The 19,554-nt window shown below is 66.4% G+C and overlaps 1 protein-coding gene across 13 annotated transcripts in view; it reads right to left on the bottom strand.

Moving 5' to 3' along the window:
* The window catches only part of CTNND1 (catenin delta 1), a 24,870-nt gene extending 5,316 nt beyond the window's left edge, over window positions 1-19,554 (bottom strand). For 5 of the 13 annotated variants that reach the window (XM_040558914.1, XM_040558917.1, XM_040558918.1 and 2 more), the window contains exons 1-12: window positions 19,344-19,545; window positions 9,606-9,724; window positions 8,538-8,858; window positions 7,545-7,616; window positions 7,115-7,273; window positions 6,413-6,948; window positions 2,479-2,942; window positions 2,192-2,375; window positions 1,794-1,911; window positions 1,043-1,196; window positions 637-654; window positions 307-375 (exon numbers count right to left, since the gene is read on the bottom strand). In XM_040558914.1, coding sequence (XP_040414848.1) covers window positions 307-375; window positions 637-654; window positions 1,043-1,196; window positions 1,794-1,911; window positions 2,192-2,375; window positions 2,479-2,942; window positions 6,413-6,948; window positions 7,115-7,273; window positions 7,545-7,616; window positions 8,538-8,732 — 1,969 coding nt within the window. In that variant the 5' untranslated portion in view covers window positions 8,733-8,858; window positions 9,606-9,724; window positions 19,344-19,545. Of the gene's footprint in view, window positions 1-306; window positions 376-636; window positions 655-1,042; window positions 1,197-1,793; window positions 1,912-2,191; window positions 2,376-2,478; window positions 2,943-6,412; window positions 6,949-7,114; window positions 7,274-7,544; window positions 7,617-8,537; window positions 8,859-9,605; window positions 9,725-15,112; window positions 15,229-19,343 lie in introns of those variants that run through there. The other 8 variants (XM_040558925.1, XM_040558926.1, XM_040558915.1 and 5 more) reach the window with 7 other exon arrangements.

Genomic DNA, 19,554 nt, shown 5'->3' with positions numbered 1-19,554 from the left:
GCGAAGTCTGGGAGCACAGTCAAGGGGACCTTTCCCAGGGCTGTGTCACCACACTGTCCCTCACTTAGTTCCTCGGGCAACGGCTCCCTCCACAGCCCAAGAATCCAGCCCTGACCTCCACCAAGACCAAGAGGCCCCCTCACGGCTGCCTAGGGCAGAACTAGCGCACGTGGGCATCCACACACACACACTCTGCCCGTCTGAGAGGCTCACTTCAGCGGGAAATCGACGCTGCTCCTTTCCAGACTGCTCGGGAGAAGCAGCTCTACGCACTCAAGCCCTGCGCGAACACACCAGGCAACATACCTTTGGCTGGAGTTGTTCTTTTGGGAAAATCCACTGTGTCGGCACCAGGGTCTTCCGGGAGCTTTTTACCTTCAAAGGGCAAGCACAGGGGCATGAGACACCTCTTCCCACCCACGTCAGCCCAACAGCTTTTTGCCTTTTTTTTTTTTTTTTTTTTTTTGCGAGAACGAGCCCGGAGGCGAGCTGCTGAAGCTACCAGCGTGTACCAGGAAGGGCCACCAAGGGCATCAGGCACAGTGCAGGCAGCGCGTGGCCAGCTGAGGGGGGACAAAGAGCCAGGAAAAGCACCCAATCAAACCAGGGACAAATTAAAACCGAGAACACACTCACCTCTGGAGAACCACTCGTCTATTGGCGAAGTGGAGAGGAGGACAGGAGAGAGGGGAGGCAGGAGGAGAGGAGTGCCAACAGCGTCATGGGGCAGATCGTTTGGCAAGAAAGCGAAGGGGAGGGACGACACAGGAGAGAAGGGAAGGCGTGGAGTTAGCAGATGTCCATCCACCACCGTCCCACCACCACAGAAACCCGCCAGGGCACCATTAGCTTGGGTCAAACGCTTTGGGCGAGCCGAGCAGCAGCTCCCAAAGCCAGGGGAGGAAGGAGCCACCGCGTCTCCAGAGAAAGCCGCGCTTTAGCCTTCACACGAGAGATGCCAGAGGAGGAGCGCAGAGATCCCAGACCACCCTCGAGCCCCACTGGGGCTGAAACAAATCCGTCATGCCACCTCCCAACGAACCTTTGCCCTTCTTGGCACCGAAGCAGCTTGCGGCGTGGGGCCCGGTGTTGTTGGTGGGGACCAGAGGTGTCTCCTGGTAGCGCTCGGCGTGCGGGATCTCACGGTGGACTTGGTAGGACAAGTTCCTCAGCAGGCACACGCAGTTCTCCACCAGCTAGAGGGAAAGACGGAAAGCTTTACTCAGAGCAGCACGTGCCCAGCACATGATTACCAGCACAGCTGACGACCCAGAGCTGGCTAAACTGGGGCCAGAGGGACGTGCAGCTCCATTTCAGGAGCGCACCCCTGCCCAAGGGGGGCATGGCCAGTCCTTGCTGAAAGAAGTTCACACCCTGCTGGGCCAAAAAGCTCTCTGCCACAAGCAAATAAGTCCAAGGCAAGGCTCAACAAAAACTCAAGCCAACGCCGGCTCAAGGCAGATTAGGGAGCCCTGAACCAGGGGATATCAGCGTGGGAGGAGTGAGACACCACAGCCCCATTGGAGGCTGAGTATTCCCAACACCAGCTGCAGGCTGAGAGCCAGGCACCTGGTCACACAGCCAGCAGGGCACACCCCGCACAGGCTCTCTTCTCAAGCAGAGATCACAGGAAGGTGATCCTGTTGTTTTTTTTTTTCCAGCTTGTCCCATCTAATTCCTTCCCCAAATCCCTTCCTTGGGAGGAACAAACCCAGCTGCAGTCACCACGAACGGCAGAGCGCTACGGACACCGGCCCCGCTCCGCTGATCCTGGCAGCACCCCACCGTGGTACCTTGCTGTCCGAGTCCTTCTGGCCGATCTCAGACTGGATGATGTATATCAAGGCGTCCACCAGGCCGTCGCATTCCCGCAGCTTCCGCCGGGCTTCGCTCCGCTCGGAGCTCACGTTCCTGGCGGGCAGGAGAGACCCGTCACGGGAGAGGGCAGGCAAGGAGCAGCACACACCCAGCACAGCTCAAGACCCCCCCGGCTTCCCTCCACCGAGAGGAACTCCCCCCAAATTAAGGGCTGCATCACCAGTAGCTGTCCCAGGAGAGCAGCTCCGCTGCAGAGAGCACGGCTGCTCCCATTTAGCTTTGTGGGACTGCTACTTCCCAGCTGGGGAGGCGCGTTACGGCAGCCCAGCCCGCACCAGCTCTCTTCCAGGAGCCTGCAGCCCCCGTCCCGTACCTGAGGCAGCCGGCAGTGTTGGTGAGCACCGACTCCCACTCGATGTGGCGGGGTTTCGAGTCCTCGTTGGGCTCTCGCTCCCAGCCCGAGCGGGGAATGACCACCTCGTCGGTCAGGGCGTGCAGCGCGTTATCCACGATGGCCATCTTGATGGAGTCGTGTGAGGACAGGTTCCACAGCGTCCCTGCAGGGGCGCGCGCGGAAGGGGCGGTCAGACCACGGGGGCTTTAAAAGCCTTCCTTGTGCCTCCCTCACCCTACAAATCATCCCCTCCCCGCGGCCGTTACCTGTGATGACCTCCGTGAGGTCCATGTCGTGAGCCTTTCGCAAGAGGCGCACGAGGGCCGGCACCCCGTCGCAGTTCTTGATGGCGATCTTGTTGTCCTGGTCCTTGCCGAAGGAGATGTTCTTGAGCGCCCCGCAGGCGCCGTAGTGCACCTCCTTCTTGGGGTGGTCGAGCAGCCCCACCAGCACCGGGATGCCCTTCAGCTTGCGCACTTCTGTCTTCACCTTGTCGTTGCGGTAGCAGAGGTGCTGCAGGTAGGCGGCGGCGTTGGACTTGACGGCGTCCAGGCGAAAGCTCAGCATGGCGATCACCTCCGGCAGCTCCGGCTGGCGCCAGCTGCCCGGGGCCGGGGCCCCTTTCCGCAGGCTGTCCAGGCTGGCCAAGCTGCCCCGCTCGTGCTGAGCCAGCGGGGCCCAGTAGTACCGGTCAGGAGCCACTTCGTCCACCAGCATGTCCTCGTAGCTCCTAGGAGAGGGAGACAACAGGCATCAGCACGAACCCGAGGCGCTGGGGGCTGCCGTGGCCTCCCCGGCCCCGCAGGAGACGGGGGAGCACACGCAGGATGCGGTCGGCCTTGGAGCTGGAGGGGTCCAACAAGGGAAGGGAGCCGGGCTGCAGAAGGGCACTGTGGCACCCTCCTGGTGCCCTGCAGCTGTACGAGGCCCCTCGAGGAGGGAGGAAAGAGGCCACCCCCAGGAGTGCTCGGGAGGTTTGTGAGCAGCCCCAGGAGCAACTGCAGTCACTTCCCACCCACCAGACTCAGTTCCTGGGCCAGACACCAGATCCCGATCTGCGTAACCTCTACGGCAGCAAGACCCAGTCCTGAGGTGGGGGCAGCTCGCACGGCACCACGGATAACTAACGCGGGCCTGTGGCCACTAGAGGGCAAGTCGACCCCACACCAGGACCGCTGGGAGGGCAAACCACACCGAAGCTCCCAGGCCTCCAGAGCAGCCCCGCGCAGAGCCTGCTGCGAGCCAGGCTGCGGCACCAGCGGGCACGGGGGGCACCCAGCCCGGTCCCGTGCCACCCGCGTCCCTGCCGTGCCATCATCTGACCTGCCCCACAGCACTCGTGGGCAAACGCATGCCTCCCGACCGAACCAGTGCCCTTGTTTCAAAGGGCAAAACCTCACCGGAGCTGGGCTGGGACTGCTTGGCCTGCAGACAGCTGGCAAGTGGCACAGGGGCTGTGCCGCGGCCCCGAGGGGGTTCGGCACACCCCAGAGCCACCAGCACTGGGAGCGGCAGGTAGAAGCCGCAGGGACACGCAGCCAACCCCCCCGCGCGTTGAGGGGGCACTGAACACCCTCCTCCACACCCCAAAGCACACCCCGCACAAAATCCTCCGTTCTCACCCTATTTTTAGTCTCTGGCAAGCCAGCCTTGGCCACCTTGTGAACACAGTCCTTCCCCCACCCAGGAATTCAGCCGTTTCCAACAGACGGGGATGGGAGGAGACTTGGGGCTTTGACAGAGGGGCCTGACCACTGCTGGCACACCGGTTGTGCCACGGCGATGGGGGTCCCCCAAGCTCACATCTGCCCAGCCACCCCCAGAGCTCCCCAATCCCATAGAGGAAGCTCCAGGACCACCGAGCAGGCAGGGAAAGCCACAACCAAGAATGGTGACAAGTTCTGCTCCCTACGAGACCACTTCCCCTGCAGCCTCTGCTATGGGGCTTGCCAAAACCACACGCCGGGAGCTGCTCGGGGGAGCAGCCGCCTGCACAGCCACGTCCTCCTCAGGTGCTGCCACGCAGCAGCCACCCGGCCGGGCTACCAGGAGGGGCTCAGCAGTCTGCAGGGGCTCCCCGTGGCTGCAGGGCACCGCACTCAGCACATCACACCAGCCACCGACGCCAAGCCCGCAGCTAAAGGGAGGTGTGGGGAGCTGGGGTCGGCCTCTTCTCGCAGATAAGCGGTGATAGGACCAGAGGGAACGGCCTCAAGTTGTGCCAGAGTGGAAATTAGGGGACATTTCTTCTCAGAGAGAGGGGTCAGGCGTTGGGACGGGTTGCCCAGGGAGGTGGTGGAGTCACCGTCCCCAGGGGTGTTCAAGGAGAGGTCGGACGTGGTGCTTAGGGACATGGGTCAGTGGGTGACGTGGGTGGTAGGGGGCGGTTGGGTGATCTTGGAGGTTTTTTCCAACCTTACTGATTCTATGAAATCAGGCAGGGGCAAACCAGCTGCCAACACCACAAATGAGCCACCCCAACGCTCGTCAGCACAGCCCGCAGCCGGCCTCGCTCCATGCCAAGCCTCCCGCACCCCAAAAGGGAGCTCCTGCCCAGCAGCCAGGGGCATTCACTACCTCCCCCAAACGATACGGGGCAGCAAGGCGAGGGGGAGCGGCGCTGCTGAGCCCCCTTTTCCCCCTCCCCTGCTGGCGGGGGGCTCCAAGCCAGGCCGGAGGGGACGTGGGCACCCCCCAGGCAGCGCACGCCGCGCCTGCCTGGCGAGCTGCCTACCTGAAGGAAGCCATCAACAGCCCGGCCCCGGCTCAAGACAAACACCTGGGAGGCAGGGGGTGGGATGCAGAGCCCGCCCCTTCCCGTTGCTGCGAGCCAGGCGAGGGAAACTGAGAAGGCAGGGGGCAAGCCAAGCTCAACAGTCGCTGGATTCCAGGGATTGCTGCCATCGTTACCGGCTCGCGCCGGGAGGGAAGAGCCTGCAACGGGCTGCGCCCATCCCCTCGCTCTGTGCGAGGGCAGGAGGTGGCCTGGAGGGGCCCGAAGGGTCTTTGTCCTGCCCCCCCCATGGCCCGAGCCCAGCTGCACCCAGCTCCCCAACTCCTTCCCTCCAGGATTTAGGGGGCGGAGGGCGAAAAGGCAGCCCCAGAACTACCAGCGCCGTCTTTCTTTCCACGGGCGGCTCGAGTCGGCGGGGGCAGCGCGGTGCCAGCTCTCCTGCAGCCAGCGCAGGCTCGGCAGCACGGGGCGGGCTGGGGAGACAAACCCCGGAGCACAACCGCCCCGACTGGTTCCACGCAGCAGCAGCAGCAGCGGCGGCGCTCATGCTGGCACAAGCCAGAGGACAAAGCTGCTCCTTGAGTCACCGCGGCAGCCGAGGGCTGCCGGGGATTTACGGGACACGCCTCGAGAGACGACGGATCTCTGTCAGGGGCTGGCAAACGCCTCCTCTCCCTCCCTCCCTCCCTCCCTCCCCGGCTTCTCCTGCACGTCCTGGGAGGCTGCGACCAGCCTCTCCTGCCCACCTGTGGCACCCAGACGTACGCACGTCCTCCAGTCCTGCCTGGTACATGCCACGAGCCCGTGGCAGCCGCGGCACCGGGCAGGGAGCACCACAGGATGCCTCCGGCAGGCCCAAAGCCCACCGGGCCCCTGCTCTGCTCAGCGGTCAGGCTGGAAGAGCTGCCGATCCCCCCCAGCAAAACAAAACGAGGGCGAGAGGAGCTGCGACTGCCGAACAGGTCGAGCAGCCTCTCCCACCCTGTGGGAGCGCTCCCCAGGGCGCCGCAGCGCCTCCATCGCCCCGGCACCGCTCCTGCGGGGCTGGCTTGGCGCGAACGCTGCTGCTGCTGCTTCCAGGACGGGGATTGTGCCCCAGAACTGGTACCAGGTGTGATAAATGAAATGGGGCGTGGGATGAATGCCCGATCCCACCGCCCAGCTGCCTCTGGAGCTGCCGCCGCCGTGCCGGCAGAACGGGTAGCATGGAGGAAAGGGCCCGGAGCTACGTCCAGCCACCCCGCGGAACTCCTCGCTGCAGGACGACCAGCTCAATTAGCCCTGAGTTTTAACCACCAATTAAGCACGCAATTAGAAGCGGATGCAAGTTCTCCTGCACGAGCTGTGCTCCTGACTCAGCACATCGCGTGGTCCCCGCGCGCCTCCTTCGAGTGCAAAGGGAAGGAAAAAAAGGGAAGGAGACCCCCGCCCTAACACCCGCTGCCACGCACGCAGTGCCCCGATACCTGAGCCGACGCCGGGGATCGGACGGGGTCCCTGCCCTCCTGGCCGTGCCGTAGTCCGACATAAGCCCGTAGTCCACATCGTCGAAGCCCACGCTGCGCTGGTCGTCCTCCAGGCCGTAGGGCTCGGGGTGGAAGTGGTTGAGGTCCATGTTGCTGCCCCCGACGCGCACCTGGGGCTGGGGGCCGTAGATGTCCTGCCGGCTGGGGGCCCGGTAGGTGTCCATGGAGGGGCGGTAGCGCTCGTCGATGCGGGTGACGCGGGACAGGCTGCCGTAGCTGTGGTCGCTGCCCGGGTAGCCGCCGTCGTCGTAGGGGCGGCCGTAGCCGTCGGGGTAGTGGTAGTTACGAGGCAGCGTGGCCGTGCCCGGCTGGCTCAGGTAGGTGCCGGGGCCGCCGTTGCCGTTCTTGCGGAAGTTCCTGTCCATCGTCTGGACGTAGTTGGTGCCGACGGGGGAGGTTTCCAAGGGTAAGCCGTCGGGCCCCAGCGGGACCTGCTGCACCGTCCGCGTGGTCACCGTCTTCACCACTTTCTTCACCTAGAGGGACGGGCAGAGGGCACGTGAGGGAGTGCTGTCCCACGCCACTATCCCACATCCCCAGAATCCTCCTCCAGCACCTCGCTCTGGGCAGATTTCACAAGCCGTGGGACGGCAGTCACCCCAGCAGGACACCATCCCGCCCAGGCACGCCCCAGACTCGTACCGTGGTCTCCGTGCGCCGGGTCGTCCCGTCATCCGATGTCTCCACTGACACCACGGACATGGCTCCTTCGGGGTCTTCCTCCATGGTGTACGTCTCCTCTACGATCTGGCCCGGGTCCTGCATTCTGGGGATTGTGCTGTACAAGAGGTGGCTGTGGTCCTGGGGGAACAGGGGCACGGGGTCAGACCCCAACACCAGGCACAAGCCCTTCCCTGGGAGACCTGACCCATCGGGGAACTCTGAAATCCCCTTGCATGGGAGGGTGCACCAACAAAAACACACCCCAGACCCATTCAGGCCAGGGCGGCTGCCTTAAAACCGCAAGTGTTCCCTGTCCCGGCTACGCGTGGGACACCGCCGGCCCTGCCCCAGCACCCCCTGTGCCCCCACGCAGCGAGGAGGCTGCCTGCAAACAGAGGTCTCCCCTTACCTGTGGTCCGTTGAGCTTCAGATCTGGGAATTTCTGCCTTTCCAGGTCAGCATCGCCCAAGAAACGGCCGTTCTGAAAGGCACATCGTGACGGCAGGCCGGTTACTCAGCTGCTGCCCCCTCCCCTGCCAGGATCCCAAATATCCTCTCTCTTTCCTCCGAGGCCCTGAGCCGGCCGCCTCCTGCTCCCAACCCCGCAGCACACCCCAGACGTCGCCGCCAGGAGAGGAGCACGGCAAGCCACTGGGACCACCCCAAAACCAGACCGTGGGTCTGAGAGCATCGTCCAGACACTTCTTGACCTCCAGCAGCTCGGTGCCGCGACCACTGCCCTTGAGAGCCCGGTGCAGTGCCCAACACCCTTTCCGGAGAGCCTTTGCTCCCGGCAGCACCGCCTTTCACTGCCGGAAAGTGAAGCGCCTCCCGCACGACACCGCGCACAGCCCTCTGAGAACACCCCGAAACAGAGCCCGGGAGAGGAAGAAGAGGACAGAGCTCTCCAGCCGAGGCAGGTTAACACGCATTTCAAGCCCTGCGGAGAAGAGGCCTCCCCCAGCCCTGGTTTAGCTCCTCCAGGCACAAAAACCGAGACCCCAGGAACTCGCCCACGGCCACGCAAGGAGGCAGACACGCGGCCCTACAACCACCACCTTCCGAGGAGCCAAGTGGGGAAGATGCCCGGGTACTGACCGCAGCCAGCCTTCAACGCTCACAAAGAGAGACCAAAACCTGAGCCGACCTGGTGTGAGACCCCCCAGGCCACCTCCACGTCCCCAAAAAGACGCCGTTTGCCCAGGTCTGTCTGTTTGCACATCCCCAATCACTCGTTCCCAGCCACGCGCAGCGCCAGCAGCGTCACGAACCAGGCCAGCCCGAACCAACCTCACGCCCCATGGAGGGAGCCGGGCCCGGGGCCGCCCTCCTGGAGGCAGGCTCGAGGCGGACAGGGGGCTCGGGAGCCTCCGGGGCCGCCTCTGCCGAGGCTTTTTTTTACCTGGTGCCGCCGGGTGAGCGTGCCGTTGGCCAAGCCCGGGCCGGCGTCCTGCGGGGAGACCCGGACTCGTTCCAGCTGGGCCGAGACATGGCGCCGCTCCTCCTCCAGCGCCCGCGTCAGCTTCTCAAACTGCGCCTCCTGCTCCTTGACGGAGGCAAGGATGCTGGCGGTCGACTCCACTTCCGAGTCGTCCATGGGTGCCGGGCGCCCAGGGTGGGCAGGGAGGGGGCGGAGGGCGCGGGGAGGCGCAGACGGAGTCGGCTCGGTGTCAAGGTGCGGGGAGGAAAAGGGGAGCCGGCAGGGGAGGAGCCCCGCTCCTCACTGCGTGTGATTTGGGGGGGGAAAGGAGGAGAGAAGAGAGGGCAGGAGAGACTGATTTTATTAAGGCAGGTTCTGAGAACAGGGAAACACATAACTTATGTCACTAACGCCCCTTCCCGCCCCGCTGCCAGGTCGGAAGAGGGTCTCAGAGCAGCACGGCCCCAGGCAGCACTCGGCTTGGGGAACTGGCACTTTAGGGTCAGACAGCCCTTCTCCCCGTCACGCCTCACAGGTTCAGGAGGGCCATGGTGTGCTGGGGTTTCTCCTTCCCATGAGGGCTGCAGGAAGCTTTCCCCACCCGCAGCCGCTGGCAGGAGAGCAGGGCACGTCCTGGGCCCGGAGCAGAGCAGGGACAGGGCTCTGCAGAGGGAGCAGGGCTCCATCCCCACCCGCTGCCGCCTCCAGGAGCGAGGGACACGGCTGCTTTTACCACGCTCCCTCCTCCCCGGGGCAAGCAGAGCGCGGCGGGGAGACGGCCCTGGCTCTACAGCTCCCTCCAACCCAGGAAGGAGAGCACAGGGGGACAGGAACCCCAGAAGGGGACCCTATAAACCCCCGTGACGGCTGCCGAACCCCTGCCACCCTCCAGGTCCTCACCAGGGCTCTCAAACCTGCGGCCAACCTCAGCCCACTGATCTAGGGACAGTCGTGGACCCCTCCGACACCCTCTCCCGAGGGAGAGCAGCGAGCACGCAGACCACAATCAACGTGTATTGGCAGAGAGAGGCGAATTTGTTCCATACAGACCTGTCAGAGGAGGAAGCTCGGGTGTGATTGGCAAAGGCACGGGACAGCCAGGTCTAGGCGCAGAGAGTCATGGCAGAGAGAGCCCAGCCACCACAGGGGGGAAGCAGGAGGGAAGAGAGCTGCAGGGACAGCAGGAGAACAGGGTCAAATCACAGGGAACTTCAAACACGAGGCAGGGGAGGGGGCACGGGCTGGGGAAAGGGGCTCCTCTCCTCCTCCCTCCCCTCCGAAGGGGGCCAGCACGGCCGTAGGGTCGGTGCTGGTCCCGCGGCACCCGGCGCCTCCGCCTGCTCCCCGCTGCTGGGGAACGGCCCAGCTGAGTCCCGGCAGGCCCACGGGAGGTTTTCCCAAAGCCACGCAGTCACGGCAGGCGTGTGGGGACTCGTCGAAGCCAGGCAGCCGGCACAGGAACTGCTTTCCCACGGTCTCCGGCACGGCTTCGGCTCTGCCCACCCTTCCTCGCAGTAAGGCAGCACCCCGGGACCGAGGGGACGGGTATCACTGCCCTCCGCAGCCCCCCAGGACCAAGAGGACGGGTATTGCTGCCCCCCTGCAGCCCCCATCCCACCCAGCTCCTCGTTCCCTGCCAGTCCTGCAGCAGACGCTGGTTCAGGAGCCGAGAGTTGTTTTTCCCCCTCCCTCCTCCTCAACCCTTATCTATTTCCCACACTACGTCAAGTGTATCCAGATGAAACCCTTCCTAAAATGCCTCCCCCGCTCCCCAAAAGCCTGCGTGGGGCTGCCAGACCCCACGGCACCACCAGGACCGAAACGGGGGAGATCTTTTTTTTTTTCTTTTCCCCGTGCGCTTCGCAGGCTGCCCGCAGCACATCTCGCCATCTGGCCGCTGCCACCCTGTAATCTGCCCTCATCAATAAGAAATGCGCTGCTTCCACCCGTGCCCATGCAGTGCCCAGCGAGGAGGAAGCCGCGGCACACGCACGGGTTTCGCCTGGGCTCCGTGCCCCAGCCCACGCAGGCTGGGTGCTCAGCAGCCTGCCCACCACCACCCCTCCTGTCTGGGGAGCCCAACCAGGCTTCAGGAGGCTCCCCGACGCGACTGCTGGCTCCGGCACGCAGCTTTCCACCCCTCCCACCTTGCAACAGGGATGCCCTAAGGGTTTTTTTTTTGCAACAGACCTGCTGCCCGGACCTTGTATGGCAGCACCAGGCAGCGCTGCCCCTCGCTGCCCCGAGCTCTCACCCGCCCCAGATTCCCAGCAGATCTCCGAGGAAGGTGTGGTGCCACCCCAAACAGTGCCGTCCGAAACTCCACCCCCAGGTCGAGCACTCCCCATCCACAGGGGCTCCCCCAGCCCCTAGGGCTCTGCGATGCCCGCGTGGGCGCTGAGGTTTGCAGGGCTCAGCCCCTGCTGCGGGGGCCGGCTGCGTCCCCTGGGGGCGCGAGACCCCCAGGCCCCAGAACAGGGCGAGGGTTTCCTTGCCCCATCCCACCTCCACGCGTCCCCTGGGAGCACGGCCCGTAACGGGGCCGCCAACAATGGAATTTGTGGGGCTATTCAGGGCCCCAGATAAGGGGCCGGAGCAGCCGTGAGATGTTTCCTTCCTGTCCCTTCCAGAGGGAGCGGAGCACAACAGCAGGGGGAAGGAACAGCACCGCTCCCTCGCCCACCGGCTCTCCGTTTTTCCCCACAAACGCCCCACCAGCCCCGGCAGGGGGCTGCCTCCATCGAGCCAGGGTTAATCCCCAAACCAAGTGGGAGCAGGAGGGAAGAGGAGATGTGACCCCAGCGGCCAGCAAGCCGCCGGTGGCAGCTCCGAGCCAAGCAAGCTGCATCCCGCGAGGCAGAGGGTGAAATTCCAGGCATCGCTCTGCGCCCGGACCCCCCCCGTCCTCCTCCCAGCCTCTGAAGATAAAACTACAGAGCGTTTTTCCAAAGCCAGACCGTGACCAGCTCTGAGGACGGCTGCAAGGAAGCCTTTTCATCATGAGAGAGGCACTCGCTGACACACCCGTTACTTAAAAACCCAAGCAAGCCAAAAATATTTCAGCTGGCTGGGTTCAGGGCAAAAACAAAAAACAAAACAAAGGCAAACCCCACCCCGGGCACAGGGGGCACCACGGCAGCGACCCCAGCGCTGTCACCACGAGGTGGTTCACGTGCAGAGCTTCCCTCCCCAGGTACCCACAGCAGCCTCCCCGCTTCGGCTGAAGGGCTGGGAATAGCCGGAAAGCACCTGCAGCGCTCCCTTCGGGACGGAGCCCCCGGCTCTCGGCGCCAGGCCGCCGTCCTGTCTCGGGAGAGGAAGGCAGCTCTCCGGGTCCCACCTGCCCGCCACGACGCGCTCAGTACAAACAGAAACCCCGTTAATAATTCAAGCCCGCCACGGTCTGAGCACTCGCGGTGCATTACGCTCGCTCTGCGCTGCTCCGCGTCCCCGCTAATTCACCGCAGGCTCCTGGTCAGGCTCAATTAGCTAAAAAATGAATAATAAATAAATGAACCATCAGCTCCAGCATCTGTCCATAGCCCCGAGAGCAGGGTCCGGGGCTCGGAAACCAGCCCCAGAGCTCGCGCCCACCCCAGCGCAGCAGGTTGGCACGGGTTTGGGTACAGGACCCGTGAGGATCCCAATTAGGGGGTGGCCCCACGGGCTGGCGCGGGGCCGGCTGTCCCGGAAAGCAGGCAGCAGGAAGGAAGCAGAAGGGACTTTGGCCAGACTGCCGGCCGGCCCTGCCCGTGCGGGAAGAACCAGCCCGTCGCAGGCGGGTCAGCCACCGCCCCGGGCGCTGCCCGCGCTGGCACGGACCCACCCTGCCCCACAGAGAGCCCGGCCCGAGCCACGGGGAGAGAGCCGGGTGGAAGGGGTGGGGGGAAAAAACCCCGCAAGGAGCGGCCGCCCGGGGCTCTCCTCGCCGCTCTCCTCCCTCTGTCGCGTGCAACTGGTCCGACCGGCAGCGGGATGCGAGGCCTGGCCCGCCTCGCCCGCCGCCTCTTTACAGGGCCGCGCACCTAAATTAGGAAAGCCTGGATGGGGAGAGAGAGAGAGGAGAGAGGGAGTTACCTGCGGAGATGCAAGCAGAGACACACCAGCAGGCCCTATAAGGGAAAGGGCCGGCAGCCAAGGCAGGATAAGGAGGAGAGAGATAAGAGGCAGGGTGGGGCCCTGCACCGGGCTGCGGGGAGGAAGCAGCCCCGACTCCCCCCAGCCGGGGCAGGAACGCGCGATAGGGATCGGGGCCCAAGGACGAGGCCGGGAGACCCTCCCGGGGGGCACAAAGGCGGCCCGAGAGCAGCAGCGGGTGCCCTCTGCCAGAGCCGGGGCCGCGGGGGCTGCCCCCGAGGAAGGAGCAAGGAGCGGCAGGGCTGGCCGCAGAGGGGAGGGCTCCTTGTGCTGGTATGCCAGCCATCCGGCCCCGCAGCTGTCCTCGGCACCCGCCGGGGGGGCCACCGCGAGGAGCCGCCACGGCAGCAGGGACGCGGCCCCCGAGGGGCTCGACGGCCTGTCCCGGCACAGCACGGCCTCACACCGGCCGGGAGGCCCGGACCCGAGGCTGGAGGGGCACCAGAGAGCAGACGGGAGGCGAGGACGAGCGGCCCTCGGGGCAGGACCGCGCGAGGCTCGGGGCAGAGCCCCCGTCCACCCGCAGCCCCCAGGGGACAGCCCCGTGCCCGACCTCGGCCCCTTTCCCGCCAGCAGCACCCCAAAAGGCCCCGCTGCTGCGTGCCCCCACCCGTCCCCTGGGGACATCAAGCCCAAGCCCGGGCTCTCCCCCGTCCCGGCGCCCCGGGCCCAGCGGTTTGGCTGTCGGGAGCCGGGGGCAGCACAAAGGCGGCTCTCTCCTCCTCTCTGTGGGAATTCGCAGCTGAGCGCTCGGCGGGGACAAAGGGATTTATTTCACAGGCACATCCCCAGCCGGCCTCCCTCCCTCCCCCCGGCCTTCCCGCTTCCTGTCACGGTAGCACCAGACCTCGGGGGCACGGCAAACAAACAAACACCCAGCGCCGGAGTCTGGGAACGGGGCCAGAGCGTTCCTGGGACAGGCCGCGCTCCGGCGGCCAGCGGGCTCCGGCTTCGCCCCGGCGGCTCCTGGCCCCCCGAGGAGCCGGGGGCGAAGCAGCGGGGCCGTGGGGCCTCCCCCTGGCTCCCCGTGCCCCGCCCCAGGACTACGGGGCGTCCTCTCGCACGCCGGTCCCGGTGCCGCGTGCCACGCTCCGGCCGCCCCGCCGGCCCCGGCCTTCCGCGGCTCTCCCCGCGCCCAGCGCCGGGCTGAACTTTCCCACCCGGCCGCCTCGCGCTCGCTCGCTCTCTCTTTCCCCCCCAGTAAAAGCAAACAGCAGGCTGGCGGCGAGGAGATAAGGGCCGCGCCGCAGGGCCCAGGGAGCAAAGTCCCTCTGGGTGAAATCACGGAGGGACCGAGCGCGAGCGCAGGGGGCAAGGGCACGGCACCCGCCCGGGGGCGCAGCTGGGTCCTGGGGGGCTCGTGCCTGCTGCTGGCCGTCCCCGAGGGGAGACGCTGCCCCCAGGGGCTGGCATTCCCCGGGGCACGAAGGGAATCTTCCCCCCGAGCCACAGGCATCCCTGCCCGGGGCCACAGAGCGGCACGGCGTCCCAGAGCGGGACAATGTGGGTCTCGCCCCTCTCCCACGTCCCGGCCCTCGCTGCAGCCACGCTTCCCTCTTCCCAGCGAAGCCGCTTGAGATCATTTCCTCTCCCGACACCTGCAGCCGCGGGTCCCCGAGGGGCTGGCCCTGCCTCCACGCTGCTTATCCGTGCCCGAGGGCCGGCCAGGGCACGGGGGGAATTAACCCGGGGGGAATTACCCGGACAGCGCCGCGCGCTAGGAGGGCACCGCACCTAAAACACCGGCCAGCCCCACCGGGAACACCCGAATCACCACAAAACCAGGTCGGTGGAGGGGGGGCGGGAGCACAAAGCCCCCCTGCAGACCCCCCCAGCCCCAGACGGGGTGCCCTGTCCTCCCCGCCCGCCCCAGGGCCGAGCCCCACACCCCTGGCCGGGCTCAGCAAACAGGCAGGCGCTGAGCTCATGTCTGGCGTGGGAGCGGCGCGCGAGGAATCGCCGAGATTAAGGCGAGCAGCTCGATGCCGGGGGCGGCAGGATGGCCTCCCCTCGCTGCGGCCAGCCCCGGCTCCCCGGGCAGGTAGGGCTGAGTCACGGCACCCGGCACCCGGGGCTGGGCAGGAGGAGGCGGGCGGCGAAAAGCCCGGCGTGACCTCATCTGCTGCCCCTGCTCTCTAATTGCACGCGTGCATCTGCTCTCCGAGAGGGTTTCGAGGGCCCTGCCAAGAGGGGTAATGAATGGGTGAAGGAAAACCATCAGGGAAGCGTCAGAGCCAGGGATGGAAGCACGGCGGGGGGACGAGGGCTGCGGCAGGGTGAGGGCAGGTCCCGTGCCGTCCCCTCGCCGCACGTGGGGTGCGGGGACTGGCACGGGCCAGCACTCACGCCAGCAGGAGACAAAACCAGGCAGCAGCCCGCGCCCCGACCACGCTCGGAGGGACCGCGGGGCTTCATCCTACCGCTGGTGATGCTCCTCGGGCTGCCGGCCCCCAGGTCCCGCCGCCGAGAGGCAGCTCCGCAGGCTGCCGCAGGAGCCAAGGGCAGGAAAGCTGCGTTTCCTGGTCAGACAGAATTGACGCCACGGCTTCCCTTTCCCGCGAGCTGCTAAACACCGCGTCCTGCCAAGGGCCGCTCCCCGCCGCCTCCGCCCCGCACGCAGGCACCACCGGGGGCACAGCACCCAGGAGGGGCACGGTGTCCTGGGCTCGTCCGTGGTGGCAGCACGCCCTGGGGCGAGGAGCATCCTGCAGGGACAGGGTGGCAGGTGCCACAATCCGGCCCCAAAGAGTCTCCCGTGGGGACAGGGCGGTGCCCGGCAGGCCCTGTAGATGGGCTCGGTGTCCGCAGGGCTTGGGAGGTGATATCGGGAGCCCCTAACCATCAGTGGGGACACGTGGGGCTACCAGCACTTTGTGGGATTTGGGGTGGGACATCTGGGGACAGCAAGAACCCAGCTCTGCTGGCAGCACCACAAGCGTCCCTCACGGCTGCTTGAGACAGGAGCTGGGCAGAGAACGGAGCCACGCAGACGGAGGAGGACCAGCGAGCCTGAAGCAGAGGATTTCCCCCAAAAGCGCGCCGCGCCGTCCCCCCGCTCACCCCGCGGACCCCGTTGAGCGGCAGGCAGAAGGACGAGGTGCCCCCGGCTCCCCGCAGGCAGCGCGCAGCGAGGCAGGCCCGGCAAGCAGCGACACGCTCCCAAGAATGCAACGCGTTGCTCCACCGGGCAAGGGGCCTGCCAGCAGCACGCAGATGCGACCGGCGACCCACCCTCGCGGGTCAGAAAAACTGGTCTTGGCAGTCCGCCGCGCTCCCCAGTGCTGGGACGGCACTGGGAGCACTGGTGGGGAGGCAGCTGGGGGATCCGGGGGCGCTTCTCAGCAGGACCGCGGTGTAAAAAAAAAAAAAAAAAAGGGGAAAAAAAACCTAACGCGTCAGCTGAGGACAGAGAGACGCCTTCCTCCTCCTGGCCAGGGTGGGAAGGGGGTTCTGCGTATTTAGCTCCTCCAGGCCGCTCTGCTCCCGGGGGGATCCCACCCCTCGGCGCAGGTCCTGCTGCGCAGGATGGGGGTAACACAGCCCGTCCCGCTGCCTGTCCCCTGCCTCCGGCCCTCCCGGCACCCAGGGAGGGGAGGGCCGCCTCCTCCAGGCTCCTCGGCCGGGCCGGGCAGGGAAGGTGGTGAACTTTGAGCAGCCTTCGCCGCAATCGGGGCCAACGCCCCGGCGGAACGGGAGCAGCCGGGGCTGAGATGCGGCCGGGAGGGCAGCTCCTGCCCGCGGGAGGGAGCCCCGCGCCGGCGGGCACCGGGTGAGGGCTGCTCCGTGCCCAGCACCACGCCTGGCACCCTGTGCTCCTTACTCACCCCGGCCACCGCCCCGTCTCACCCCGCCGTGCTGCGGGGTTTTGATACGAAACCAGGATCTGTCTGCACTTCCCCCGGGGGGAAACCGGGGCAGGGAGCTCCCGAGCCCCCAACCAGGGCACAGGAACGGGAAGGAGCTCGTTCACCCCACGGGTCTGTCCCCGCGGACACGTGGTCCTGCGCTCAGCCCGCGGTGGCGGCAGGCGAGACAACGCGAGCATCTATTTTGGGTGGAAAGGCGGGCAGATTAGCAACAGACACGAGACACGTAGGAGCCAGACGCGCTCATGATCCAACGCTACAGTCATCGGCCTGCTGCTGGGAGCCCCCGGCCTCTGAGGAAACGGTGCTGAGCCCGTCCACGGGAGGACGGCGGCCCCGAAACGGCCTCGGTGGGGGGCACGAGAACCACCAGGGGGTTGTGGCCACCTCGGGGAACTCCGGGACTTTGTTCTGCAGGCTGTAAATCCAGCCCCTTTCCAGCAGCCTCGTGTCGAGGCGCATTCCTGCGCTCCGTGCCAGAGGACTGCTTCCTCCGCTCGCCGAGCCCCGTGTCACACACCGCCCTCGGTCACCCCGTGGGTTTGGGGTTGTCACTGCGGCCAGGCAGCACCCCGCCGCTTTTAGGGACCCCGACCAGCCCCAGTTCTGCTTCTGGCCATCAGGGATGGCGATGATGGGCGAAGGCAGCAGCAGTACAGGGACCTGGGTCTTGGAGGCTAGGCTGGGAGCGCTGTACGCCCCTCGGGGCCGCCACCCCAGACAGCGAGGGACCATTACGAGGGGGTGCTGAGAAACTCGAGCAGCACCCTAAGGTCACAGGCACCGGTAAGCTATCTGGAGAAGCCAACAGCCAAGATCAGAGGCAGTGTGGAGACGGTGACCAGCTGCATGGAGGGGCTGGACCCTTCACCTCCACCGCCCAGACCATCCTGAGCGACGGGAGGACCTCGAGGCCCGCTGACCCGGGGACGTGGGCCCAGCCTTGCAGTCAGAAGGAGGCGGCTCACCCCTCTGCAACCCACTGACAGAGGGCTTTCATCCTCCCACCCCTTCCAGGAAGGCTCCGCGCACGGCCCCAGCGCATCACGCAGGACAGTCATTCGCATGCAACAGCGTCCCGGCCAAGTTCAGCCAAGTGGAAGGAGAAGGGCTTTACCAAAGGGGGAGGGAGTTTTTAAGGGCGTTCGGTCTTTTTTTTTTTTAAGTCGTGGGATAACCACCACCAAGAACCTGCCTCAGGAGTGCCAGGAGCAGGACGGAGCAGGCAAGGCGAAGCGGGAAGCCCGCGGAGCCCCCTGCGTGGGCTCCCGCACCTCTCCCGGGGGGCCTGGAGGTCAGGGTCCCACAGCAGAGCCCCGCAGACCCGTCACGCACAGCGGCACACGCCGCAGGAGCGAGACCCGCAGCCTCGACATGCCGCCAGTCACCGGCCAGCCACTCACCCCCACGTCCACGGCAGCTTCTTGGGGGAAGAAAGCACAGAAACAGCCGCTGGGAACACAGCTGCAGCCCTGGCTATGGGTTCCCAGCGCACCCAGGTCCCGGAGGTGCTAAGCTTCACTTCTCTTCTCCATACCAAGTGGGAGACAAGCTTATTCCCAGTTTTCTTATTTCCACACCGAGGCAGGAGGCCAGGCAGCTGCACTCCGGCACCGCCGCCGTGCCCAGACACCCTGCTCTCACCGCCCAGCGGCGGGGCAGAGGACAACCCAAAATCTAGGTGCCACGGCCCCGGGACAGCAGCGCCCTGCCACATATCCTCGCGAGGACAGCGCGGGCCTCCCACGGCTCCTCGCTACACCCATCTCCCAGGCCGCACGGCCGAGCTCGGGCACCGAGCCCTTCCCGGAGAGGGAGGCACCTCGGCGAGACCCACCCCTCGCTCGAACAATCACAGGAAGCTTTGTTGTCCGAGCCGCCTCGCTCGAAGCCCAGGGGCATAACGGAGATGCCCCGCGCCCAGGCGGCTCGGAGCTCGAAGCCCTCCCACCAAAACTTCCACACTTTTACCCCGAAGCGAGCCTCCTCTCCGCAGCGCTCCGCCGAGGGACGTCAGGCACCCACGGCGCAGCAGGCGGATGATTTGCGGCACAAAAGGCAGGGGGAGGCCAGGCAGGAGGAGAGGCCGCTGCCCTGCTGCTCAGTGACAGCGCAGCTCTAGGAACTGCGAGCCCAGGGCCGCGGGACCCGGTGCCTGGAAGCGCTCCAGTGTCACTTGTTAACCCGTGACCCCGGGGGTGTGTATATACGTGTATATATATATATATGTGTTTTCTTTTTTTTTTTTTTTTTATTGTTATTGCCCAAGACGGGAGCTACGCGGACCTGCCGGGGAGGACGGGGAGCCGCTGCGCCCCACCCCGCGTACTTGACCCTCCCTAGGCACACAAGTCCCCGTCCCCGCTCGAACAAAGGCGCGGACACAGTGCCTGCGAGCAGCAGGACGGGGAGGGCTCCCCCGGCCCGGCCACCGCTCCCGGGGGACGGGCACAGCCCGGGGGTCCCCCGCTGCCCCCCAGACCCCCCCCGGCCTCCTCCCCACACAAAGGGCAGGACGGGGAGGAGGGCGGGGGGGAGGAAGGGCGCGGGGTCCCGCTCGCACCGGGCCGAGCCCGCACGGTCCCGGGGAAGCTGGCACGGGGCGGCCTTTGTTGGGCGGCCCCAAACCGGGGAGGCACCGGGGGGCACGGCGCTGGGCCCCGCGGCACCTCCGGGCCCTGCCCCGGTGGGACCGGGGGCAATAAACCGGGGGGAGAGGGGAATAAACCGGGGGGGCACCGGGGGCTGCCCCCGCCCCGCACCGGAGGCGGCGAACGGGACTTACCGCGGCCGGGCTCCTCGAGGGGAACGGCACGGGAACGGCCCCGGTAACGGGGGGAGTCCCCGAGGACCGAGCAGCGGAGCGGAACCGGAGCGGAACCGAATCGGAAGCGGAGTGGAGCCGGAGCGGGCCGGGCCGGGCAGGGCCTCGCCGCCGTGCGCCCGCCGCCGCTCCCGCACCTAAAATGGAAGGTGCTGCGGCGGGGCGGGGGGCG

This window comes from Cygnus olor, chromosome 5 (assembly GCF_009769625.2).
Source record: "Cygnus olor isolate bCygOlo1 chromosome 5, bCygOlo1.pri.v2, whole genome shotgun sequence".
Lineage (NCBI taxonomy): Eukaryota > Metazoa > Chordata > Aves > Anseriformes > Anatidae > Cygnus > Cygnus olor.
The sequence above is the reverse complement of the archived record's forward strand: the minus strand, read 5'-3'. Positions and strand labels throughout refer to the sequence as shown.